General features: G+C 46.9%; 3 protein-coding genes across 15 annotated transcripts; all 3 read left to right on the top strand.

Moving 5' to 3' along the window:
• Positions 1 to 597: 597 nt before the first annotated feature.
• On the top strand, positions 598 to 11,710 carry arnt (aryl hydrocarbon receptor nuclear translocator). Of its 13 annotated transcripts, none has more exons than XM_088305820.1 (20): positions 598 to 932; positions 2,226 to 2,316; positions 2,931 to 2,972; positions 3,067 to 3,114; positions 4,247 to 4,460; positions 4,979 to 5,192; positions 5,264 to 5,366; positions 5,442 to 5,507; positions 5,602 to 5,687; positions 6,253 to 6,329; positions 6,623 to 6,757; positions 6,838 to 6,912; positions 8,006 to 8,157; positions 8,319 to 8,441; positions 9,161 to 9,257; positions 9,776 to 9,966; positions 10,435 to 10,624; positions 10,933 to 11,104; positions 11,177 to 11,325; positions 11,474 to 11,710. In XM_088305820.1, exons 1-20 carry the CDS (start codon positions 896 to 898, stop codon positions 11,555 to 11,557), a joined length of 2,346 nt encoding a protein of 781 aa, XP_088161946.1. In that variant the 5' UTR covers positions 598 to 895; the 3' UTR covers positions 11,558 to 11,710. The 13 variants fall into 13 exon arrangements, with proteins under 13 accessions (XP_088161946.1, XP_088161944.1, XP_088161942.1 ...); XM_088305818.1 differs by having other exon boundaries at positions 11,174 to 11,325; XM_088305816.1 differs by having other exon boundaries at positions 10,933 to 11,110; positions 11,174 to 11,325.
• A 2,618-nt stretch (positions 11,711 to 14,328) lies between these two features.
• LOC148328439 (cortexin domain-containing 1 protein-like) lies at positions 14,329 to 14,760 on the top strand. Its single transcript, XM_088305770.1, has one exon. The coding sequence runs from the start codon at positions 14,359 to 14,361 to the stop codon at positions 14,551 to 14,553; it is 195 nt and encodes a 64-aa protein (XP_088161896.1). The 5' UTR covers positions 14,329 to 14,358; the 3' UTR covers positions 14,554 to 14,760.
• Positions 14,761 to 15,475: 715 nt separating this feature from the next.
• Positions 15,476 to 25,359, top strand: setdb1b (SET domain bifurcated histone lysine methyltransferase 1b). The gene is made up of 25 exons (XM_088305812.1): positions 15,476 to 15,601; positions 16,688 to 16,891; positions 16,971 to 17,140; positions 17,418 to 17,461; positions 17,649 to 17,757; positions 17,820 to 17,990; positions 18,067 to 18,268; positions 18,334 to 18,407; positions 18,975 to 19,165; positions 19,414 to 19,543; positions 19,861 to 20,023; positions 20,721 to 20,825; positions 20,901 to 21,177; positions 21,258 to 21,519; positions 21,603 to 21,693; positions 22,440 to 22,556; positions 22,645 to 22,814; positions 22,904 to 23,128; positions 23,202 to 23,369; positions 24,036 to 24,160; positions 24,262 to 24,281; positions 24,354 to 24,472; positions 24,555 to 24,811; positions 24,890 to 24,978; positions 25,083 to 25,359. Exons 1-25 carry the CDS (start codon positions 15,585 to 15,587, stop codon positions 25,198 to 25,200), a joined length of 3,618 nt encoding a protein of 1,205 aa, XP_088161938.1. The 5' UTR covers positions 15,476 to 15,584; the 3' UTR covers positions 25,201 to 25,359.
• Positions 25,360 to 25,402: the final 43 nt, after the last annotated feature.

Below are 25,402 nucleotides of genomic sequence, written 5' to 3'. Positions count from 1 at the left end.
GCTAGACTTTTATCCGTGGGGTGCCCAAGGCTATTTCAGGGGGTCCACAGACTATAACAAATTTGTTTCTCGAGTTATCAATTGCAATCCGAGTGTCATGTGTTTAAATGTGCATCCTAAGCACACGAGAGATGAGATTTCTGTGTAACTTTCAGTTTATTAACAATGATGAAAATGGAAAACAATTTGGCAACAATTTTTCAATTATGCATTAGTAATAACTAATTTTGACAAAAATGACGAAAAGGCACCAACACGTTCATAGTTAAGGATCCAGAAGATAGACAATAACTGCAACTAAGTAGCAAGTTTCTACTTTCTTTCTCTTTTTTTAAAGGTGGTGAAGGTGATGCACACACTGTAAGCACTGCAGTTTTAAATAGTTGAAAATAACGACATTTATGGCAAGACGATTGTCATTTAAAACTTTTTGTGGGCTCATTTTTGGTTTTATTTACTTTTTGAAAAGTGATTTTGTTGATCTTGTTGATCTTGTGGCCTAATGGCGGAGGGGCGGGGCTTATCTTGGATTTCCCAGTTTGTGACGTCATGTGTATCCGGCAGGCCCGGCGTCCAATGCGAAGAGCGGAAAACAAAACAACCGCGCTTGTAGCTCGCTAAACTAGGAGCGCCATCTTGAAGCCACAGTGCGGTTCAAAGCCGACACAAATCGGGAAAACGACTCAAGCCGAGCTCTGGCGTCAGCTTGTTCTTGCCTTCGAGCGCTTCTAAGGAACGCGCTCGGCATGGCACCGAGTTGGTGTAGCGCACATTAGGGCCGTGCCAGTGAGCACTTGGCCGCTGTGCGAGTTAGCTTCTAGCTTGGGGGTGGGAGGGAGCAAGGGGGGGGGGGGATTTGGGTCCATTTTTTCCCCTTGCTAGGTGTAGTTTGTTTATGTTGTTCCATACGGACATGTCATCGTCAAACCAAGGTAAAGTGCCACAAAAGTCACCACGACGTTGTTGCGACATCGCTGCTTGTTGTTTTCTGCCCGTTTTGTGTCCAGTCGTTAAGTGGGACACTTTGCTCGAGATAGCGTGACAGCGGCGCCTAAGCTAACCTCGAAAGCTAAGCTAAATGTTGAGAGGGGAACAAGTCAGAGCACCTCCTAGCACGATTGCTAATGCTAAACTCATTTCAAGTTTACTGTTACAACCTCAGTTGACAAAGTGCTTGCTCAATATGAGCGTGTGCGTGTATGTGCGCGTGTTTCTCGTAAGACCATGAATATTCTCATCAGACAGGTCATAGAAATTCATTTTTGGGGGCTTTAAAAATGACCACAATGGATTTGAAATCAAACAAACAAGATCTGCTTTTACTGCGTACTTTGAGTTTTAATTAATGAATTTGTAGGAATGGCAACAGTTTGGATATGTGCCTCCCCCTTTTGAAGGGAGAAAAAAAAACAAACAAATGTTTCTCGGCTGTGTTATTGCAGGTATGGCTTTTAGTTTGCATTCAAATGAATTGCAGTCGCACCGATGACGGTTTTTACCAATCATTGTTGTTCATTTTGGTGATTAAACAACAAAGAAGCAATATCATATGAGCCGATGTACTCGACAACCTTTTTGAGTCTGATTCAGTCACTGGCTTGGTCAAGTAAAAGAAAATGTTTGCAAATGTCTTATTTTCATTCCCCAAAAAAAGATAATCAGTCTGTTTTTATGGCGGACTACCAAAATCGGAAAATTACTGCTGAGATGCTGAAATCAAAGGATTTGGACAATTTGAAGTGAAATAATGCTCCAAACGATTTCTTGATTAGCTAGAATAGTTGTTGATCAATTTGTAAATGAATTTAGTTTTCGATTTATTTTGACTCCTTTGCTTGTTTAGACTTCTGACTAAAGCAGCTGGATGAATTCTTTAGTGTTTCAGGCAATCTGATTGTCAATCCATATGAAGCCAAAAAAATATATTTATATTACCAGGCAAGTGTTTTTGCAGGCAGAGGAGTGGAATGTTGTGACATGGCCAAGTCGGTCTAACCTGAGTCCAATTGATGATGCATTCTCTTTAGCAGAAGACAATCCACACGTCTGCAATTGTTTTTTTCACCCATAAACATACGCAAATTGCAGATTGGGTCAGAACATTAGCTGAATTCAACTGCTTTTGTAAGATTCTTGTCTTTGTCAAATGCTGCATTGTGGTTGAGTGCCGGAGACCCAATTGGAAATGACCTGTCGTTTCTGCCCCATTGTCTGTTTATTAATAGATTTAGCCGAGCCAGATCTGGCCATGGGGGCGAGCGGGGCCCAAGCAAGCGGCGGGGCCGTCCTACCAAAAGGGAGCAAGAGACCAGCAGCGTAAGTGGTCAATAGGTCGTCGTCTGCACTTTTGCCCAACTTTTTCACATCAAATTTGGGATTCAAGTCCTCCCATGTGACCAAAATTGATGAAAATATTGAACGCATGGCCATCATATCAACAAATGGAAAAAAGCTTGATCGAATGAGCTGACAGGTCAACTTTGCATTTCTGCATCACGCTTGAGGCCAGCTCCTCATTAAACGTGTTTTTTGCCAAACGGTCTTCCAACCAATCATCCGCCTTTCCCACATCTTGGTGTGTTCTACTCGGGTTGAAGTGGCCTTTTTCTTGTCACACCAGATCCATTTTTTTTTTTGCTTGCATGGTCATTTATTGGAGTTGCAATTTTTTGTTTTTGTTTTTTTGCATTTATTTCTAGTGCCGACATCAATTAACTCATTCACTGCCGTTGACGGGTATAGAAGTCAAAAAGTACAGTACGTACGTTCTTTTTACCTGGACTGGCAGTGAGTCAGTTCATCAGCTTGCACTCGAGTTTCATCACATTATAGTCGACTGCAAAATGTTTTGTGTTCAAGAAGAGAGAATGTTTTTTTGTTTTGTCTGCGACTGTTGCTGCTATTTTTAATCTCTCCTCCTTGCATTGCAGGTCCGATTTTGACGACGACGACGAAGGAAACAAGTTGTTCAGGTATGCGAGCCTTTTCCTTGCAAACATTGTGTTCTCCGTTGCCGTGGCAACAGCTGTCATCTGAATGTGGTCTGCATGTCCTGTGTTTCATTAGGTGTGACGACGACACAGGAGGCTCCAACGACAAAGAGCGCTTTGCGAGGTAGGGCGGTTGGGGACCGCGCTCACTTTTGTCTTACGTTCTTGTCGTCGTCGTTCTTCCTTCTTTTCCTTTTCTTGCTACTGTTTTATTTGATGGAGCTATTATGGGACCTCCAAAGCTGTTGGAGTTAAATCCTAATTTTCAGTCTGGAGTCTCGCTGCTTGTTAATCTTTGTTCGGTCGTAGGAAAGGTTGCGCAATACAATATGAGCAATGAAATGAAAATCAAGTAGTCCTCAAAGTAAACGCTCGTTTAACCATGAAGATTGTGTCATGGCTTGCGGCTGGAAAGAAATCATTTTGTCGTCATGTTCCTTTAGTAATTTGGGTGACGTGAGGTATTTTGTCCTTCTTCTAACTCGAACTTCATTCTTTTAACGTAAAGAAGACAAAATTAATTTTTGAACTATATACCCGGAAGGGATGCCACGTGAAAGTGACTTTTTATAGCTCCCGAAGAAGACGACAGTTGCATGATGAAACAAGTCGAGGTAAAAAAAGACCTTTTGTTGTCTGAAGAAATGGAAAACAAAATCCACTATTTAACATGAGGAAGACAAGATGATCTTTTTTGACTCAATAATGAAAATAATTGACAGGAGGGCGACTCATCAGAATCTATTCAAACGTGACGTCGTTGTCGATCAAATGTAGGCGACCTTCTTGTCACGTTGCGCGGGGGTCGCCGTTGGTGTGTTGACGCGCTCGTCAACATGTCCAGACTGAACGCAGCGCTGAATGAAGTTGTGTCCAAATCCGTTTGTCGGCACCGCGGGCTCGCTCGCCGTCATGAATTTCTCGCCCACAGCCGGCGGTCTCTCGTAAGACCGCTCACTATCAACGACACGCTGTTTCACTTTGGTAATCCCTTCCCTTTTCTCTTTTATTTCCTCTCGCTTTCTTTCTTGCTCTCTGTTGTCTCACGCACGCACAGACGGCGTTGAAAGAGCCGACTCTCTCGCTTTCTCACCTTTATTTTTCGTTTCTTTTTGGGCAAATCGCCACTTCTTTCTTCATCTCATTCCCACCTCTTCCTCCGAGGCGGCCCGCTGGCACGTGCCGACATTAACTCGAAACTCTTCCCTCGCGTTGTCCATCCGGCTGTCCCTCCTGTCCTGTCCTGTCCGCCACAGGGAGAACCACAGCGAGATCGAGCGGCGGCGGCGCAACAAGATGACGGCCTACATCACGGAGCTGTCGGACATGGTGCCCACGTGCAGCGCGCTGGCACGCAAGCCCGACAAGCTCACCATCCTGCGAATGGCCGTGTCCCACATGAAGTCGCTGAGGGGCGGCGGCAACACCAACCCGGACGGCTCCTACAAGCCGTCCTTTCTCACCGACCAGGTGAAGACGCTTTTGGGAAGGTGTTTGTCAGAACGGGAGTGGGACGGATCGCTCGTCGCACTCGCGTTTTAGGGAAGCCTGGTTTTGAAACAATTGCTTAGCTTTTCGAGACCTTTCAGGGGTTTATTTTTTGACGTAACAAAGGAAAGTCAACGCTCCAACATCGTAGGGGGTTAAGGACCACCACGTGAAAAAGTGGGAAAAAAAAAAAAGTGAAATCCACCATATCGAGAGACCCAATGATGGGGGGCAGGAGGGGTTTTTCTTGGCAATTTATTTTTTCACATACAGATTTAACATTTCTTTTTACTCCCTAATGAGATCAGCTTGAGCAGGGACGTCAAACGCACATAAGCCGACAAGTGGCGTTTTAAATATTGATGAGTCATACCTCTGAATGGAATCTCTTTAATACGTAATAGCTTTGGATTTCCGTCGCAACAGATTTACTTGCGCTGTGCAAGTCGAAATGCTTTTTGCCGCATTTTAAGGGTCGGCCCGATGCCGTTTGTGTGCAGGAACTGAAGCACCTCATCCTGGAGGCAGCCGATGGCTTTCTCTTCGTGGTGTCGTGCGAGACGGGTCGCATCGTTTACGCGTCGGACTCGCTGACGCCCGTCCTGAACCAGTCGCAGTCCGACTGGCTGGGCTCGTCCCTCTACGACCAGCTGCACCCCGATGACACGGAGAAGCTGAGGGAGCAACTGTCCACGGCCGAGAACAACAACACGGGTACGAAGGCGCTTGTCTTGTTCGCGGCGTCGGCGGGGGTGCTCATGTTCTCGGATTGTGCTCTTCAAAAGGGAGGATGTTGGATTTAAAAACGGGAACAGTCAAGAAGGAGAGCCAGCAGTCCTCCGCCAGGATGACGATGGGAGCCCGCCGATCGTTCATATGCAGAATGAGGTGCGCTCTTGCGCGTGGACATAAACTTGGTTGAGTGCACCGGTTGTTCACGTGCCGGTTCGGTTGTGATTGCAGGTGTGGCTCATGTCCAGTGGAACCCATGTCCATGAACAGATTAAACTTCCTTCGGAATAGAAACAGGTGACGGGAACCAAGAGTGTGAATGGTGCTCTTTTGAAGACCTCGTGCGTGTGTGGCGGCGCATCGTCATCATTTTGCTGCTTCTGCAAACTAGGAACGGTTTGGGTGCGGCCAAGGAGGGCGAGCCTCAGTATGTGGTGGTCCACTGCACGGGATACATCAAATCCTGGCCGCCTGCAGGTAACGCATGTTGCCAGATGACCTTTCCGCCTGGAAAGTATTCACAGCACTTGACTTTTGAAATGAGTGCGTATAGAATGGAGTCACCTCGTTTTATTAGATACGCATCTCCAAATGACAACAGAAAATATTTTTATTTGATTCAAATTATTTTCAAGGGAAAAAGCAAGTCATCGTATCTACTCAAGTGGTCATGGCCTTGGTCAAAACTTTGTTGCTGCAATTTTGGCCACAAGTGGTTTTGATTCTGATCATAATGCCACAAGCTTGGTCCACTTAGAAAAAAAAAAAAAAAAAAAGAAGCTAAAAATATTCCATTATATTCCCAAAACCTTTTGCTGTAAAAATGTTGTCGGCGTCACGTCACGAGATCACCCGAAGTGGGATTGTGTTCCTTGTACCAAGCAACTGGTTCATGGACAAAAGAAAGAAAGAAAAATCACATTGTCATCATGGGGACCTTTTCGGGGAAAAAAAAACATTTATTTTAGATGAAGGCTGTGAATATTTTCTCGATGCCTCGGCCTGCGTTGCCCTGTGCCGACACCCACTTTTTGTGTTTCAGGGGTTTCCTTATCAGACAACGAAGTGGACAACACTCAGGGGAGTCGCTACTGTCTGGTTGCCATCGGCAGACTACAGGTTGGAAGCATGCCGCGCGTCTGCATCTTTGCATCTGTCACCATGTCTCTCTCAATTTCCAATCCATTAGTCGATTCTCCCGTCTGTGACGGCGGTGGAGACCGACGTGCGTCCACTTGGCGAATCTACCACAAGATATGACTTGCAGACTTTTCTGGAGTGCATTTTGTCTGATGTTTGCACAGTTTCACTGGCTTTTGTTCAAACACTGATGCAATTCTGACCGCGACTTGAGTGGCTTGGCCAAATGTTGCTTTCTTCATTTCTTTTTCAAATGCGACGACCCGCCTCAGGTGACCTGCTGTCCGGGCGACACGGACGTCAACAGTATCAGTGTTCCAGTGGAGTTCATTTCACGCCATAACTGCCAGGGCATTTTCACTTTTGTCGACCACCGCTGCGTGGCAGCCGTCAGCTACCAGCCTCAGGTACGCGCGCGCGACACAGCCTCTTTATTTTTTTAATTGTTGACAAGCTTATTCATATAGCATGAGTTGTGTCGTTTTAGGAGCTGTTGGGAAAAAATATTCTCGAACTTGCCCATCCCGAAGACCAGGGCTTACTCCGGGACAGCTTCCAACAGGTACGAAATAAACAATTGGGACAACCATCCAGTCGGTGTCAGCGGTTGTCCTCCGATTTACCAGTTTACTTCGGCATATTGTCTGTTATGCGCTTTGTTACGGCTGCCTTCTTGTAAAATGCGCCGTACAAATCAATTTGTATCGGATTGTACACCCTGAAAATGCTCGCCAGCCAATTGAAGTGCGAGAACAGACAAACTTCCAAGAAACGTGACTGAGACATAAAAACTCTAAGTGGAGCTATTCAGGTGCCAAAATTGAAACATTGTCGCAGTTGAAAGCAATCATTTAAAAATTTAATTTAATTTAACTCCTATATTAAATTAAATGATTTCTTTTCACTTTTTCTGTTCGTATCTTGCTGTGGCGTTTCTGCTGAGGTTTATTTTACCCAATGCGCATGAGCAAGTGGCTTCTGCCCTGCGATGGTATTTGTGAAAGGTCACACGTGTGAAAGACGACCTTGCAATGTGGTGGAGCGTGCGCGAATGTTTCCAGCAGGCGGAGTGCCGCCACGCTTTTTGTCTTCAGAGCTTGCGTCACGTCACGTGTGTGCACTTTGTTATTGTGGGAGAAATGAGAGGGCAGACGTATGCGATGGACATACTGTTGGATCATTTTTATCATTACAAAGATCTATTTGCTTAGTTGCGATTTTTTGGAGTGGGTCTTCAGACTTTGATGTCATGCTCCGCCCACAGACAATCACGACGACTAAATATTTCGCAACTTAGTGTTGCACGTCTAACTTGTAGTTGTTCTTTTAATCGGACAAAATCAATTTTGCTTTAGAAGAACATCTGGGCAATGAGCAAAATAAGTTCAAATGGCCGCTTCAACCCAAAATGGCGGACTTGTTTTTGGATCATAGGTTTTTGACTTTTTTGGGCGGGGGAGGCAGAGAGTCTCCCAACTAATGAAATGCTTCTGTTTGTCATTTAGTCTTGAAATCTAAAATATTGTTGCAGTCTGGTGAAGAACACGTCTATCCATTTAAAAAAAAATTTTTTTTGTCGTTCTCACCCCCCAAAAAATATCGTCAATGCCACTTACTTGCATGACCATCAGCACGCTGCTGTGTTGTGTCCGCAGGTGATGAAGCTGAAGGGTCAAGTGCTTTCCGTCATGTTCAGGTTCCGCTCCAAATCGAGAGAATGGATTTGGATGAGAACCAACTCCTTCACCTTCCAGAATCCGTTCTCCGAGGAGATCGAGTACATCATCTGCACAAATGTCAACGTCAAGTGAGTTGCCCGTTTCAAGCATGATGTGACCCGTCCACCGTATTTGTCCAAATCACGTCGTGAGGTCAAAGTTTATTCATGACCTCAGTCTGCACATTCTTGCGCACTGACCCCTGTCTCCCTATATGCCACCTGTGGGGGGCGGGGGTGGGGGTCAATAGAAACGCCAGTCAGGACCCCCTCACTCCCATCCGTTCCCCGGGGGGTTTGCTGCCCCCCTCCCTGGCTCAGAGTGGCTCGAACAGCCCCCCTGTGGTTGTTAGCCCGGGTCAGGTCGCCACCAGGTGAGAGCCGACTGGAACTCAAAGTGGCAACTTCCTCACGGTGGAACGTCGGGCCTCCTCGTAGCGCTAATGCATGTCCAACCTTTTCAGATGGATTGTCGTGTCCTTCTAACGAGGGCTGGGCCAATACACAAAAGAAATGATTTGGACTGAGTAGCGGTGAACATGATTATTCATTCAGATGAAAAGTTTTAACCCGAACGAGCAACCAGCATCTCAGCACATGCTTGCAATCCACACTTCAATGAAAAGAAAGTTGCGATTGAGCTTTATTAATCAAACTCGTTTAGGACAAATCTATTTTGATATTAGATGTATGTATCTCTTTGGAAATATTCGCTGCTTGAAGGAATACCTTTCCTGGGACGTGATGCTAATTTTCTCTTGCGTATGAACTTGCAAACACAATAGTTTTTTTTTTCTTCAAATCGAATGTTTTTATCACCGTAAGAAGCCAAAAATTCAAATTGCTCCAGTAATGTAATTGCCCAGCCCTGTTTCTAACCAAGTTGGAGGTGTCATGCATGGGAGCAGCGTCTGCCAAATGTAAAATTAAATCTCTCCTTGTCTCTTTATGGGGGTTGCCATGGTGATGGGTGGCGGGCTCTTGTATTTTTTGGGGTGTTTGTCGCTCACTCGGCGCAGGTGTGGTGGGATTCTTAACGAGGCTGCTTTGAGGGCAACTTTAGGTGGTCACGCCGCGTCTCCTCCTTTTGCAGGCAATTGCAGCAGCAACAGCAGCAGGCCGAGCTGGAAGGGGGCGGGGCCAGAGACGCCCTGTACGAGGCAGGGCCCATGACGCTCTCGCAGGTGCAGGTACAGCTCAGGATGGCTTCTCGTCTCTTGTGGATGACGGCCAATTGATGCTGCGAGAGTTTACATAAAAAATTGTCACGATGTTCACGACTCAATTTTAATCTCGCCACTGTGCGGATGTCAGCGAATCAAAATTTGTTTTCATTGACGGAGATGGGCGCATACAATTGCTCTCCTCTGAGGGCGAGTTATCTAAAACTTTAGATGACTTTTATGTGGTGGCTTGTTTCCCCCCAAATTCTCAGTGATCAATTTATTTTGCTTACCCGAGTTAAATATTCGTTCGTGTTGTTGTTTGTGTCTTGAATTAGTGAATGAACGGGATTTTGGGTTGGTGTTGATGATGGGTGAGCACCGATGTGTGCTAGCAATCTAAAGTACTCTTCATCGATGTGGTTTGGCAACTGTTGCCAGATTTTTTTTTTAATTATTATTTCATGTATGACAACAGCTGCGTAATATCTATGATGGATGTCCGTCTGAGCCAATATGATCATCTCCGACTTGGTCATCATCAGATGCCGGTGCAGCCGGTGACATCGGCCGGGCCGGACCACAGCAAGAGCCTGGAGAAGCCAGACCTGTACCCGCCGTCGCTTTTCCAAGGCCCCAGTCAGGCAAAGGGCGTGGCCGCCACCTCAACGCCCTCCGCCCAAATGTACCCCGCTGTCAACAACTTTAACGCCGGTCGCGCCAATGATGCTTACAGGTTGGATGCTTTCTTGTGATCAAATAATTCAAATATTTTGCCACAAATACCACATCCATACCAATGAGTGAATAAATGCAGTGAACACAATATTCGACTGTATGGTATTAAGAAATCCAAGGACTTGCCACTACTGCGGTTGTACATTCCCATTTAATGAAAAATATTAAAGCCCAAATCTTAGTGGTCCCACACCCTCATTTCCTATAACTTTTATTTATGATTTTGCGGGCCTGATCAGAGGGAGCAAGACTCTGAAATGCCACTGTCTTATAATTGCAAGACGTAACCCGCAAGAAAGCTTCTGAAGGTTAACCACATGAGCTTTCGAGGGCTGCCAGGCCAAAGCTATGTTGGCTTCGTGGTCCGTTTCCTCTGTTGTTGCCGGCGCTCTCCAGGCTGCTATAAATGTTGCCGTGCCGTCTCAGTCTTTTCTTTGACGCGCATTCGTTTTTCCACACTGTACAGGCCCGTCAGTATGGCGCCGCAGATGGCACAGCCGGCCCACTCAGCAGGGCAGATGCTGGCCCAGATGTCCCGGCAGAATGGAGCCCCGCAGCCCGTCACCCCCTCCAACACGGCCAGCCCCCTCCATGGAGGACCGGCGGGAGGATGGCCTGGTCCCGTTGCAGGCGCTGGAACACAGTTCAATACTCAGGTGCTCATATTTGCACTGTCATTTGTGTATGGGCGCATTTTGCTGCCATCTGGTGGTTGAATTCGGTGGTGGCGTTTTTCATGTCGGTTTGAGTTGTCCTGTTTGATTATTAGATATTGAAGTGTGCAATGTGACAGTGGGCAACCCCAAGTGGAAAACAATAATATCACAAGCACATTTGGATGTTTAATAATGCAATAATGTGTTCATAGCAAATCACTAATTAGTCAATTAATTGATGTGATGATCAGTGGAATAAAATGAAGCCATTCATCACCCATCCCTATCTCTGTTACGTGATTGTGCAGCAGGTGGCTCCCCAAGCAGCCAAGACCATGTCGCCACCATTTGCTCCCATGGGGGGATTTGGAGGCGGCTCTTCGAGTTCTTTTAGCCAGATGCCCACAGGGGCTGCTCCCAGCCAGACCAGCGCCGCAAATTACCCTCCAATCAACACGCGCGCCAGCGTCAACACAAACGGTTATGGTCGGTCGCGTTCGTATGCGCGTCTCTCTTTTCTTTTGAAGATTGACGAGGTTATCCGCACAGCAGGTTCTCTCGCCCCGGACGCTTCGCAGTCGCAGTTCCCCTCCCGGCCAACGGAGGCGGTGTGGCCCCAGTGGCAGGGCCAGCAGCAGCACTCGCAGAGCAACGCAGAGCCGCACCCTCACGCCCAGGCCAACCAGCAAGACATGTTTACTGTAAGTCAAGCAATTGCACACGCTCATCTCGGCGCGCTTCTGCTGGGATAGGCTCCGCCCACCCAAGCAGGAGTAGAATTGCATGGCAAAACGACAAACCAAGTCCGCCACTGGGGTTAATCCGTCTTTGTGTTGTTTTTCTTTTCAGGACGTGTTGTCCATGCTGGACCAGCCCAGCAACTTCAACAGCGATGACTTTGATATTCCCATGTACTCCTCATTTAACGAGTGACTGCATTTTTTCCCAACCCCTCACGACTTTCCCCTCTTTGTTACTTTTCACTCATGCATCTCTTCTGCTCTTGAGAGCCGCTCTCTTTGCTTTTTGCTTGACTTCCATCGCACTGCTCACCAAGGAGCCACGGACAGTCCTGACTGCAGGTGAGAAGAAGAAAAAAACAAAACAATCAATGGATGGCAGCCATTTTCTGCACAAAAAAACTTTTGGGTAAGCAGACATGAAGTGAAAATCAATTCACACACAATGGCCTTTTGTTCTTGTATTTCCTGATCTTCTCAGGCATTTGAACTTCTAACATATAGACTTCATGGATCCAATCCTTTTTTTTTTTTTTTTTAAATAACTCAGGAAATGGCAGGGGTGTGTTTTTAAATAACTCAGTTTGCATTTTTTTAAAAAAAATTTTCCAAACTTTGCGCGCACACACAAGCGCCCAGTTTGTTTGTGCTTCCCCTACGGTCCTTTTTAAATCCACACCAGGCCTCTGCATGCCAGCACTGCTTTCATGGAGTGCTTCTACATCACTTTGATTCATACGTTCATGAGTACAGTTTTCTACGTGGCTTCACCGACATATTCGTTCTGTTTTTCTCCAGACAGAACAAGATTTTTGTATTTTTTTATTTACATATTTTTAATCATGTACAGTGGAACCTGTGAAGTCAACCCAAACCAAAATCTTCAGACGACTGAACGCATCGTTTTAATAGCTGCTCCCACTAAATAGAAAATGAAAAGTTTAGCTGGTTTAAAAAGCTGTCCAAATGAAATAGGAAATCATTTGAACAATGCGAGCTAATGCAGATGGGACAATACTGCGAGTGCCACAAATAAATGCGCAATGACAATAAGGTCCAGAACCCGGCTCAACTCTTACGGGGTTTGGCAACTCTTCTCATAAAATATTTGAATTTGAGTTGCATCTCCCTCCCCCGCAAAACTCAACGAAGCGTAAGCAATGGTCTGTTTTGTCCGATCTTTGACGAGTAGAAGCGAGCAATTATGGAATTGTGTTTGCCGCAAATGCGCAGCATTGGATAAAGTCATGAATGAAACATTTGTAGGACGTTTGAGGCAGATTTTGATCAAACATTTGGCCTTGCACATTTGAGGTTCCACTGCACACACACATTTTTTTCTTTAGTTTTTTAACTGGTATCCATCTGCATACTGTATGTATCAAATGCGTGTGCGTGCGTGTGTAAGTCTCATCATCCGTTTTAATAGTCTGTTTCAGACGTGCTCGGTAATCTCTTCTGTCGCCCTGCAATACTCTGTACTACGTATGGGCACTTTGTATTCTGTTTGTTAAAAAAAGAAAAGTAACTAAAAATAAATATGTAAAAAAAAACAAAAAAAAAAACATAACAGAGCAATAAGTTACACACAAAAAAAGAAATAATTGTGTATTTTTAAAGCCATTCTTTATTTGTAGTCCTGGAGTGGAGATGTGGAATCATCATTTGTGATTTGTCCGACTTGCGATAGGTTGTCTGATTGGTCTTTCCTGTCATGGTTTAATCAGGGTATTTGGGATATAAATGTGGAAAAATACAAAGGTGAAAAAAAAGAATTGTCAATTGTGTTGGTGTTTGAGACAAACGATGGAAACGGGACTGAAAGTTTTGCCAACTCAAATTTTTTTTGTAGTTTGATCACAATGTTGTGGGCTGATAAATATTTAAATCATTTTAAATGTTGAAATGAGTTGAAACTTGGCCCTTTTTTTTTTTTTTGTGCAGCACCTTGTATGACACTCGCTGTATGTCGCGCCTTTTTCAAGGAGCTTTCATTTTTGGTTGCAGGGGTTTTCCAATGACGAAAACTTTTATCACTCATAGAGACACAAATATATAAATATTCTGTAAATGTCTATGAAATGTTCGACACATGAACAAAATGTTTGTTTTTGTAATAAATTGATATATTGATAAACGATGAAAGAGAAGGGCGATTTCTTTTTTGCTTCCCCATGCTGCCGGTTGATTTTCAAGTTGTTTGAATTTCGATAACAATTGAACTCATGTCAAATCAATCCATTTCCTAAAACTTGCATTCAGCATCCATGCAAAGCTTGAAGTAACATTTTACTGTCAGAAAAAAAGAATTGATGTCCAGGAAGTACAGTTGGACTTTTTGGAGGTTCTCGAACATAACACTGTCGACTCAAAGTAATGTGCACCTCTTTGGACCGGTCGGTTTCCAGTCCGTTGAGGTCTCATATCCTCTTTCGACCTCTTTCCCACATTTCATCACACAGTCTCCTCTTACCTTTAAGGAAGTCGAATGTAAGACTTGTTCAGGACACTTTAAGACCAGAAATATGACCGCTCACAGTTGCTACGGTTTTGTTTGGGTTGAAAGTGAGCAGGAATTCAATCCTTACGTTCTGGTGAAAGGGCATGGCTCCTTGCATGAGCACGTAGATGCAATATTTTTCATTTTAATTTTGTCTTAATATCGAAACAAGTCCTCTGGATGTTTTGGGCTCACCATTTGGACCCAGCATGAAAGTGTATTTTAATGTTGGACATTTTGATGTCACTCGGTGGCCAGAAAAGTATTTTTGGAGGTGGTACTTGGTGAACAAAGTTTGAGGGACGATCTCTTGTTTGCCCTCGCCATCTCATCTCTCCTCTTTCTCCCTCGTTGTGTCTTCAAAGCCCCGGAAAAGGTAGCTGGCCTCTCGTCGTCACCCCATCAAAAATGAATGCGGGTCACCGGCATCAAGTCGGGCCAGTGTGTCCACTAAGCACGACACAACAACTCTGGAAGCCGATGCAAGGTCATTGATGGATATTTTGGAGCGACCACTGGTTCCCGTTATCTGGATGGACATGGATGTCGATCAGGGTTTGGCCCTCTTCTTCTTTCTGCTCCTGTGCCTCTTTTTGCTGGTGAACATAGTGCGCTGCACCCACATGGTGCTGGACCCCTACAGCGCCGTCTCGGTCAACATGTACCAGGAGGAGCCAGTGCAGGCCTGAAGCACACCAGAAGAACAAGCACCCCTTCCTTTTTGCCCCCCAACACTCAGGATGGAATCAATCTGGGACAAAGAATTCATCACACCCTCTCAAAATGTGAGAATTTAACTGGATTCCGCATGTGCCACAATGTCAGTATCCCTTTTTACGGTCCATTTTTTACTATTCAGTATTTGTTGGTCGAGGCATTTATCACCCAATAATGATGTCATCGTCTACACTGTTATAATAATGTGACCCAAAGCAATTTTTGTACATTGCTGAAAAAAGACACGCAAGTTTTTCTACTTTCTACTCAACTTTGTATGGAACAACATTTAAAGTCAAATCAAATGTCACATTTTTTTGCAATTTAATTATTTAATGGGAATTTTAATCATTAATTACATTTATTGAATAGTCAGAAAATGTAATAATTTACACATTAATTCCAAAAAATCATTTTATTAAAACAAATGAAAAATCTGGTTTGTTAAAGTATTTCTAAATTTAAATAACTAAATTTCTACATACGTGAACGGTCAACCTATCATTTCTAATGCCAAAACAACATTTTACGATTCAAAATTTTTAAAATTATTTTTTACAGCGTCCAAAAAACATTTTAGAATTACAATTCATTAATGGGAAATTAAATCAGGGGTATTTTGTAAATTAATTTCGAATCTACACTTCGAAATTACAATAAGCAGTTAAATTAATGGAATTGATATTTTATGATTTAATCACGTTTTACATTTTAACACATTTTGTAATTATTTACATTTGGGAGATATATGCGCACATATTTCAATCGTCACTTTAGTCGTATTTCTGTTTGTTTAATTTTGTTCAAAAGCAGTGGACGTTTGTGAATTCCCCGACAAACGCGAGGGGCGGCGTGATTTTGTTTTTTTCTTTTTTTCTACCACAAGGCGGCGAAGGCAACACCGCCCACTTGGAAGGTGCTGTGAAACAAAACACGCGCGCCGCCCGATTTGGTTGCTAGCTTTAGCCAGCTAGCAGTTGGTGTTGACGTGCGAACACGCAAGATGGACACTGGCGACGGGTAAGTGTTGCCTTCCAGTCTTGCGTTTTGCTGCATCACCCTCTTTGTGACGCGCGCGAGTGCGAGAACACAAACACGAACACGAGCACGTTTGCGAGCTTTCGAAGTGTTCCTTGCAGACACTTACCCACCATGGGAGCCTTTCTCCGCGCTAAAGCTAGGCTAACGTGCTACATCTTTGCGTATGAATGGAGCCACTTTTTGCTCTTGATGTTCAGTCAATTCGTCCTCTTCGCGATAAGCGTCCGTTGACGTTCCAGAAGAGAATCGGAGCATTGAGCGCATCGTAGTTTGGTGGTGTTAAAAAAATAATAATGATAATAATGGAGGACCCACTTCTAATATTTATTTATAACGTGATCATATTTGCCCAAATACAAGCATCACACACAGACATGACATAACAATAAGAGCTGCAGGATAAAATACGTTTCAACGTATCTTTTGTTCTGCGGCAAGGCATATATTTTATATGCACGATCAAAAGTAGTACCTACTGCCCCGCCCACCCAAAATAAAACAACTTCAATATAATGAGACTAAATTCCCGTTTTAACATGATCCATTTGACTTCTACATTTGACAATTTAAAACCAAGCAAGTCCTTGACGTTGAGGTCTCTGGTGGAGGAAATCTAAAAACTTTTGAAATACCCGCCCTTCTAATTTTCTTTTAAAAATTTTTTTTAACTTTATTTAGTTAATTATTTTTTATTGTAGGTCATTAGAGAAGTGCAGCAACGTTCCGTCGCGAGTAACTTTGATTTCTAAAAGATAAAGACCTTAACCGGAAGGAATTGCTTCATTTTGTTTTGCCGAATGCAAATTTATCGCAGTATCACGTGAAACTTAACCTTATTTTTATCTGGATTGGCAGCAGTACACTTGCTCACAGGCACTCCCTATGATGTTTAATTAAATTTATTAAATTTTTTTTTGTCAGTTGTCACAGTTGAAATCGATTTTGGACAGGCCCTAATATTTGAAAATAGCTTTTGTTTTATTTATTTGCTGATGAATGGTCGGCAGCGCGCCGTCACTCTTTGGGGAAAATGTTTTCTTTAACGGTCCGATTGGCTTCTTTCAGAATGGAGGTGGAGGGTTGGGACCCGACTCTGGAGGAAGAGCTGGGCGTCTCTCTAGACGAGCTGAAGAAGTGGATCAATGAGATGGTGGAGAATAACGAGCTCGTGCAGAAGAAACGGGCTCAGCTCAGCGAGCTCACGCGCAAGGTGGAGCAGAAGGAGCAAGAGGAGGCGGCCACAGAGAAGCTCATCAGTGACACCCAAAAGTGAGCAGACGGACCGGGGGCGCCGGCGCTCGCCGCGCCCTGAGTGACATCGGAGGCTCTCGTTCCTCTCGGCCCGCAGGTCGCTGGTGGAGTGCGAAAAGCTGGTGAGGGAGACGTACCGGAATAACGGCTTGGTGTACAAGAGCAGCTCGGAGGACGAAGACGGCGGCGGCGGCGGCCCTCTGAGTGGCGAGGTCATCGAGATAGACGATGACGACGACGATGATGACGTTATCGCTGTCGGATGCTGTGAGTGCGTTCTCGCCGTGCCCAAAATGGACGCGTCCGACGCGATGCGATCAAACCTTCTTTACCCTTGTTTTTGAAATATCTGTCTACATGTGTTGCGCCACTATTTGCGTTCAAATTGTTAGAACAATTTATTTTATTGGGGACAGATCATTTGAGATCAATCTTTTGTCTGCACTTTCTAAATTGTGTCCCCCATTAAGCTTCATCTGCGACTTGTTTCTTGTAACGCAAATGAACAATTCATCCCTTGTTCCTCTTCTTCTCTGCGTGTCAGTGGTCCCGCCACAGAAACCCGTCGTCAATACCCAAGAGCCAATGGTAAGTGCCGTGAAGACTTTTTTACCGTGAGCGTGAATGTTGTTTGTCCTCGGTCGGGCTGCCGACCGGTCCTGGCTCCAGCTCACCCGTGACAAAAAACAAAGAAAAAGAAAATGGAGTGATTTTGGCGCGTGTGCATGGACATGGCCTCATCGTGGCACAACATTGATGCGGATTTTGCATTCAGGACACCGCCGGTGCGCTCAGGAAAACGGCTGAGCAGGTCAACAAATTGGTCCAAATCGTCACCAGGCCTTCACCAGGTGCCTCCTTGCCCAGAACGCCGGCACAGTCAGGTGGGTTTTCGCTCTCTCTCTCTCTATCTGCGGTCTCGTCATGTCGTCTCGCCGTCCTGCAGGCGCTCATCCCACGGCGCCGGCCGTGATCGTGTCTCAGATCAGCGCTCAGCCCATGAGCCACATCAGCCCCAAGAAGCGAGAAGACGAGCTGCAAGTGGGCATGAACATCCTGGGCAAGAAGCGCATGAAGACCTGGCACAAGGGCACGCTGGTCGCCATCAACGCCATCGGTGCGTCAGCGTTTTGCCGCCGACGCCATTCAAAGTGTGCCGCGTAGCGACTGTGTTGTTGTGCGCACGTTCGCAGGCGCCAATTGCTACAAGTACAAAGTCAAGTTTGACAAAGGCAAGAGCCTGCTCTCGGGCAACCACGTGGCCTTCGACTACAACCCCACCCTGGAGAGTCTGTTTGTGGGGGCCCGCGTGGTGGCCAAGTACAAGGACAGCCACCAAATGTGGCTGTACGCCGGCATCGTGGCCGAGATGCCCACCACCAAGAATCAGATGAGGTGCGTGCGACACCGGACGAGGCCTTGAAGGAGCGCCGTGGCCTGACGTCCCGTTTGTGCGCCAGGTTCTTGATCTTCTTCGACGACGGCTACGCTTCCTACGTCAACCTGCCGGACCTCTTCCCTGTCTGCAGACCTCGTAAGGATCCTTTCCTTTCTTCTCTCTCCATGCAAACCCAAAGCACAAAGAGTTAGCTCGGACAATCGTTCTCATTTCTTTTATTTAACCGTAATAATAAAGGATCGTTTCGTTTCCATCCCTTTATTCGGAAACATGACATTATTTCAAATTGACAGCGCTGAAATCGCGCAAATGAACGTTCGTTTTGGTTTCCTCCAAAACGTGTCAGAAATGAGGTCAAAATGCCGATTGGAGACATTTAAAAATTGAGATTGTACAGTCAGCTATTTCGTGTCGAGAGGCTGATTTTCAGATTGAATACTTGTCAGAGTCGTCCTCGGTCTCCGCACGATTAATCAATTGTCCAAATCCGAAACAAACGATGTCTACCATTGATTTTGAAAATGCTCAATGCGGCAGCTTTTAGCATTTTTATAAAGTTTTTATAAAAACTTTAGCACAAACCTGTGCATGTGTGTATCGTTGCTGTTGCTAAATCTTGTTTTTCTTTTGTCTGAAAATGCTTTAAATGATTTGAATCGATCGCCTAAAAGAACCCACGACGATGTTTGATTCCTTTGACAGTCAAGCGTACGTGGGAGGACATAGAGGACGCGTCGTGCCGAGACTTCATCGAGGAATACATCACGGCGTACCCCAGCAGGCCCATGGTGCTCCTCAAAGTCGGCCAGATCATCAAAACCGAGTGGGAGGGAACCTGGTGGAAGAGTAAAGTCGAGGAAGTGGACGGCAGCTTGGTCAAGATCCTTTTTCTGGTACCAAAAAAAAAAATAAATGATCCAGAGAACACTTGAAGCAACGTTGGATAGCAAAAGTCTGCACCCCCATGTCCAATTACCAGGTTGTCATGAAGTAAAAAAAGTTTTCCTCTTACCTTTAAAACCCAACAAACGAATAACTGAAACGTTTTTGGGACGTCAAAATCAACAACTAAGAAATGAACACAAATCAAGTTCAAATGTTGTCGTGTGCTTCTCTACAAACTCATTTTGTTGTTTGTCAGGATGATAAAAGGAGCGAGTGGATCTACCGCGGCTCCACCAGGTTGGAGCCGATGTTCAACTTGAAGATGACCACCGCCAACACGCAGGAGAAGAAGCTGGCCGGCCAGCTCAGGACGCGGCCCAATATGGGTCGGTCTCGCTCGCTCGCATTCGCTCAGCGGCGCCTTCGTTGCACGCTGCTGCACCTCGCGCGACAAATGCCTACACTCAGATTGTAATGCTCACTTTCGATTGTGTTCATATCATTGTATGCGTCGTCATGCTACGACATTTCCAGCCATCTGTAGAATCGGCTTAATGCCAACAAACAATCTTCTTCCTCTCCGTCATTTTCAGTGACGACTGTAATCACGTTATTTTGAAAAAAAAAGTCACAAGAGAGAAGAGATGTCGTAGCAAAAATGTTCCATTCGAGCGCTTGGTTTGTTTCTTGCGTGGCTCTCCAGGTGCACTGAGAAGTAAAGGCCCCGTCGTCCAGTACACCAGCGACGGCCATGTTGGAGCGTCTCCCATCAAGCCGACGCCCCCCCAGGTCGTGCCGCCACCTCAAATCCAGCAGCCGCCAAGCATCCCATCAGGCAGTCACCTCGTTCAGTCGCCACGCTCCGAGTAGGTTGACGTCTTTTAAGAATCGCAGCCGCACACCGATTCGATTTTTGGGCTGCCATTGTAAAATCTCAACCCTGTATTTTATATAACAAAAATGTTTCTAGCGTCGAACCTTGAGTTGCGTGACAACGTTCACGAACCGAGGTAATGTTTCCCATTGAAACAAATGCTAATGCCATTAATCTGTTCCAGCGGCAGAATGATGTTCAAAAAAGACTTCACGTAGGTACGCCATTTGCAGCGGTAAAAAGTAAAAAAAAAATTCTATAAATAATTTGATAACAGTATTTTTCATGAACATTTAAACACTTTCAAAAAAATCATCTGGCTGGCCGCCATTTTCGTTAAACCAACGTTACTAGATAACGAGTTGGTAAATGCTGCCCTTAATTGCACAATGACACGCACGCACGCACACGCACGCACACGCAGCTTCACTGAATGGACTGTGACATGACATCTATTCGATCGTACTAATCCTGAAAGAACGAAGGTTGGGGCTGCTCGACGGTGGATTAAATGGTGCATACCATCACCATGACCATCTTGTTAAAAAAAAAAAAAAATGCAAGTGAGTGTTAATGCAAAAGAAAAATATTTCGCCGTGTCGATTTATCAACCAAAAGATGGAATCGTCCCGTTGGCTCAATTCGGAACCAATTTCGAGAGTCTGCTTTTTTGTCTGCGTGCTCCGTAGAGGCAACAAACATCAGATGGCCAAGAAGAGCACTTCTCCGTTCGTTCCCGGCGTCGGCGGCACCCACGCTTCCAAAATCATGCAGTCGCTCGCCAACGCGCCCAGGTGAAATGCGCCCCGCCACCGCACAAACATCCCAAATGGTCAGCCGATGAGACACTTGTCTTTGCTGCGCGAAAGGGTGATCAGTCCCGCAGTGAATGCCGTCCCGGTGCAGCTGTATCCCAAAACGGTGATCGCTCCCGCCATCGCCCACCCGACGGCCACCGTCCCGCACCAGCCGTCGTACCGAGCCCCCACCGAGCGCATCTTCTACATGGAGCACCTCTGCCAGCCGGCCTGTCTGAACCGCGTGCGGCCGGCCAAGCGCGACATGCACCGAGGCAAGAACCCTCTCCTCATACCGCTGCTCTACGACTTCAGACGCATGACGGGCCGGCGCAAAGTCAACCGCAAGGTGAGCGTGAGCGCCGAGGGAGGGGCGGGGCTGCCTTGCTGGAGTCGCCGCTGAGTCTGCGTGCGTCCTCGCCGCCGCAGATGACCTTCCACGTGATCTACAAGGCGCCGTGCGGCCTCTGCCTCCGCAACATGGCCGAGATCCAGCGCTACCTCTTCCACACCACCTGCGACTTCATCTTCTTGGAGATGTTCTGTCTGGACCCCTACGTCCTGGTGGACCGCAACTTCCAGCCGCTCAGGCCCTTCTATTACATCCCGGACATCACCGGTGGCAGCGAGGACATCCCGCTCTCCTGCGTCAACGAGATTGACTCCACGCCGCCTCCTAAAGTTGCCTACAGTAAGCGGCGCCGCGCCGGCCCTTTGGGTGGATGAGAACGGAGTGACGGCTGAATGTTGTTCTCCCCCGTTTCCCGTTTCAAGGCAAAGAGCGCATTCCTGAGGACGGGGTGTTCATCAACGCCAGTCCCGACTTCCTGGTTGGATGCGATTGCACCGACGGCTGTCAGGACAAGTGAGTCAAGGTTGCGCTCCGTCCGTCTTCAAATCTCGCTCGGCTGCATGTTCTTGCCGCGCTTGCTGCGTCGGCCTCCTCCCACGTTTCTAAAAATGTACGTTAGGTCAGTCCGGATGTTTTTGGCCCAATTTTTCCCTCTTCCCAAGCATGGATGACAGTCGGCAGACTTAAGTCTCGGAAGGTTGTTCTTTGGTCTGCGGTGCGTTTAGAATGAGTTTGTCGCTCACAAAATGGGCCGAATTGGCTTCGATATTTACAATCAGTCAAAAATGCCGCATCCACTCCTGACTCTTGAGGTTGGGAATGTTGACGAGAACCGAATTTTAGCCAATCAACAAGCAAAATGAAGAAAGTGGCCGTTCATTAAAAATAGCCCAAAAATGTCCTACGGTTGTCTTGAAGACGTCACTGTTGCGCAACAAATAATTCCGTCCATCGAGCGACATCGGGCCTTCAAAATAAAAGCGTTGCCGAGCGGACCTCCGAAATTGAGCGGCACTTCTTAGCGCCGTGCCGATTGCGCTTTCATCCGCTTGCACGAGCGTCAACGTCGATTCGTTTTCTCGAGCGCTCGGCCTCATTTGGTTGTCGCGGCGTCGTGGGCGAGTCTCCAGCGGACTTTGTGGCACGCTGGCCCGGTTGACAGCCGACGTCACTCAAAAGTCTCAATGGACCAAAACGTCTTTGGAGGACCGTCACCATCGGCATTATTCTCTTGAGTCATTTGCGTTTTTCGCTTGCAGGTCCAAATGTTCCTGCCACCAGCTGACACTGCAGGCCACCGGTTGCACGCCCGGTGGACAGATCAACCCGAACGCCGGATTTTTGAACAAGCGCCTCGAGGAGTGCCTCCCCACCGGGTCAGACATTTGCACGCGGCCGGCCGCTGCCGTCGGTCGTCACGCAATTTGCTGACCGGCTGTCATTTGGTTTCCCACAATTGCTCAGCATCTACGAGTGCAACAAGCGCTGCAAGTGTTGCTCTCAAATGTGCACCAACCGGCTGGTGCAGCACGGCCTGCAGGTGCGTCTTCAGCTCTTCAAGACTCAAAACAAAGGTTGGGGCATCCGCTGCTTGGACGACGTGGCCAAGGGCTCGTTCGTCTGCATCTACGCCGGTACGTCGCACCCCAAGTCCGGACGGGGGAAGAAAGAAAAAAAAAAACAGGCTCCTATTTATTCCAAAGTCGCTGCTCGATTCCTTCAGGTAAAATCCTGACGGACGACTTTGCCGACAAAGAAGGCTTGGAGATGGGCGACGAGTATTTTGCCAACCTGGACCACATCGAGAGCGTGGAGAACTTCAAGGAGGGCTACGAGAGCGAGGCCCACTGCTCCGACAGCGAGGGCAGCGGCGTGGACATGTCCCGGTTAAAAATCCAGCCGTCTGCCTTGGTGTCGGCCAATTCCTTTGGACGGCAGCCCAAAAAGGGTGAGTCGCCATCGCAACGGGGGCGGGGTCGCCGCAGCGGTCGTTCACTCGCCGTCCTCCTTCCCTCCCGCAGCCGACAGCTCCGGGTCGTCCGAGGAGAGCAACGAGGAGGACGATAAGGAGTCCAAGAGCGACGAGAGCGACAGTTCCGACGACACGTTTGTCAAGGACACCTACTTCAGCAGCAGCTCCGTGTGGAGGAGTTACACCACACGCGGGCAAGCCAAAGGCCACAAGGAAGGTGAGCTTGCCCCCGTCTCAAGGGCGACGTGGAATCTGCGGCGCTTGACGACAAAACGGGCTCCGCTGCAAACATTTTGGAAGAGATTTGGAATCGCCCGCAGATGCCACCAGATGGCGGCAAAACACTCAAAACGGAGACCACGACCATAAAATATCAACACCTTGCCTCCAGAATGGAAACAAACATGAACCCGTGTGACATAAACATTCCGTTGTCACATGATTAGAAAATGTTGGGCAGCTCAGGAAAATTGTAACCGTGTCAAAGTTTTCATTTTGACTTTGCACGAGGTGCATTCGAGTGCTGCTCACAAAACGAGACCAAAAAAAAAAAAAAAAGACACCCACGCATTTAATTTTTTAAACGGCTTCCCCACAATGATGCTCACTCAATTAGGTCGAGCGCGTTTGTCATTTGAAGATGTACGCGCACACACGCGCTAACTTGAAAATTGTCTCCGCACCGCCGCCAGCGGACACGTCGAAAGCACACAAGTCACTCCTCCGTTGCGCGTCGTCACGGTAACGCTCAAACAAAAGCCGTAAAGTGGAAATGTTTCCGCTATTCTGACTTCTCGGAGGCGTCGTCTCCACGCCTGAGCGCGACACTTCGGTCTGATGGAATTCACCGTTTGTCTGGCGAACGCCTCCCTTCCTTCGGCAGGGAGTCAAGACGACAAAGACGCGATTCCCGCTGCGGCCAAAACTGACGACAAGTTGCTGCCTGTGCCCGAGGAGACGGGAAAAAGCAAAGTGGCTTCTTGGCTCACCAGCCAGGGAATCAAGAAGGCGAGTCAACGCCAAAACAAGAAAATCATGACGACGCACATTTGGGAGCTTTTTTTCTGTTTTGCCATTTGAATCCTGATCCTTTTCTGTTTCCTTCACAGGAATCCGGAGATGTCAAAAGGTGCGTCGCCACGGAAATCAAACGTAACAATCAATCACTCGCCGATCCTCACGTGTTCGTTTTGACTCGCAGCCACGTGAAGTCGGAAACGGGCAAAAAGCAAGACGTGACCACTCTGTCAGACAGCGACGACGTCCAGACCATCAGCTCCGGCTCCGACGACAACAAGGAAAAAGAAAGAGCCGCCCCGGGTCAGGAGAGGGCCCGACGAAAAACTGGACGCACCCTTTTCTGACGTGCTCCTAACTCGAGTCTCTCGCCCTCCCTCGTCAGGCGTGGTCAAGAAGCAGGTGGCCGTGAAATCCACTCGCGGCATCGCACTCAAGACGGCCCACGGCATGATGGTGAAGACGGGCCCGCCCGGGGGCGTCGCATCTCAGGGCGGACCCGGAGGCAAGTCGGGCCAGCAGGGCCCGACGGGCGGCGGCGCCGAGAGCGGTCCCAAAAACACGCGGCAGTTCTTCGACGGCGAAGAGTCGTGCTACATCATCGACGCCAAGCTGGAGGGAAACCTCGGCCGCTACCTCAACGTGAGTGAGCTCAGCAATCACGCTGATCATGCGATCGTCTTCACTGTTCTCACGTCTTTTTTTTTTTTTGTGCTACAGCACAGCTGCAGTCCCAACCTTTTTGTCCAGAATGTTTTTGTGGACACGCACGACTTGAGGTTCCCCTGGGTGGCTTTCTTTGCCAGCAAGTGGGTTTGCCACAAACGTTTTCGCACTCTTGGGTTTTCAATGATTTGACGTTAGTTAGTCTCGCATTGGTTTATTTCTTGATTTTTTTTCAAATCACGTCCAGGCGCATCCGGGCGGGCACGGAGCTGACGTGGGACTACAACTACGAGGTGGGCAGCGTGGAGGGCAAAGTGCTGCTTTGCTGCTGCGGCTCCACCGAGTGTCGAGGAAGACTTCTGTGACCCGACTGCAACTTGAAAACAAAACAAAATGTCTTTGTTGTCTTTTACTGAAGACTGTCACGACAGTTATTTTCCGTTATTATTTTTTTTTTATGCATTCATTTCATTTTATTCAAAGATGGGTTTGTATTTGAATAAATCGTCCATTTCTTTAAGGAACCAGCGCTCCAAGCTGCCTATTTGTTCCATTTTTTTCCGACTT

The sequence above is a fragment of the Idiotropiscis lumnitzeri genome, chromosome 10 (assembly GCF_059441095.1).
Source record: "Idiotropiscis lumnitzeri isolate Australia: NSW breed Sydney's pygmy pipehorse chromosome 10, RoL_Ilum_1.0, whole genome shotgun sequence".
In the NCBI taxonomy this organism is placed as follows: Eukaryota; Metazoa; Chordata; class Actinopteri; order Syngnathiformes; family Syngnathidae; genus Idiotropiscis; species Idiotropiscis lumnitzeri.
This window is presented reverse-complemented; position numbering and strand designations above follow the sequence as displayed.

Excerpts from the sequence above, each read along its gene's own strand:
- LOC148328439 (XM_088305770.1), top strand. The coding sequence starts at position 14,359 with ATGGATATTTTGGAGCGACCACTGGTTCCCGTTATCTGGATGGACATG.
- setdb1b (XM_088305812.1), top strand. Across the intron at positions 21,520-21,602 it reads GCCTCCTAAAGTTGCCTACA|GCAAAGAGCGCATTCCTGAG; the intron begins GTAAGCGGCGCC and ends TCCCGTTTCAAG. Across the intron at positions 24,812-24,889 it reads ACCTCGGCCGCTACCTCAAC|CACAGCTGCAGTCCCAACCT; the intron begins GTGAGTGAGCTC and ends TTTGTGCTACAG.
- arnt (XM_088305813.1), top strand. The coding sequence starts at position 896 with ATGTTGTTCCATACGGACATGTCATCGTCAAACCAAG. Across the intron at positions 933-2,225 it reads CATGTCATCGTCAAACCAAG|ATTTAGCCGAGCCAGATCTG; the intron begins GTAAAGTGCCAC and ends GTTTATTAATAG. Across the intron at positions 3,115-4,246 it reads GACAAAGAGCGCTTTGCGAG|GGAGAACCACAGCGAGATCG; the intron begins GTAGGGCGGTTG and ends TGTCCGCCACAG.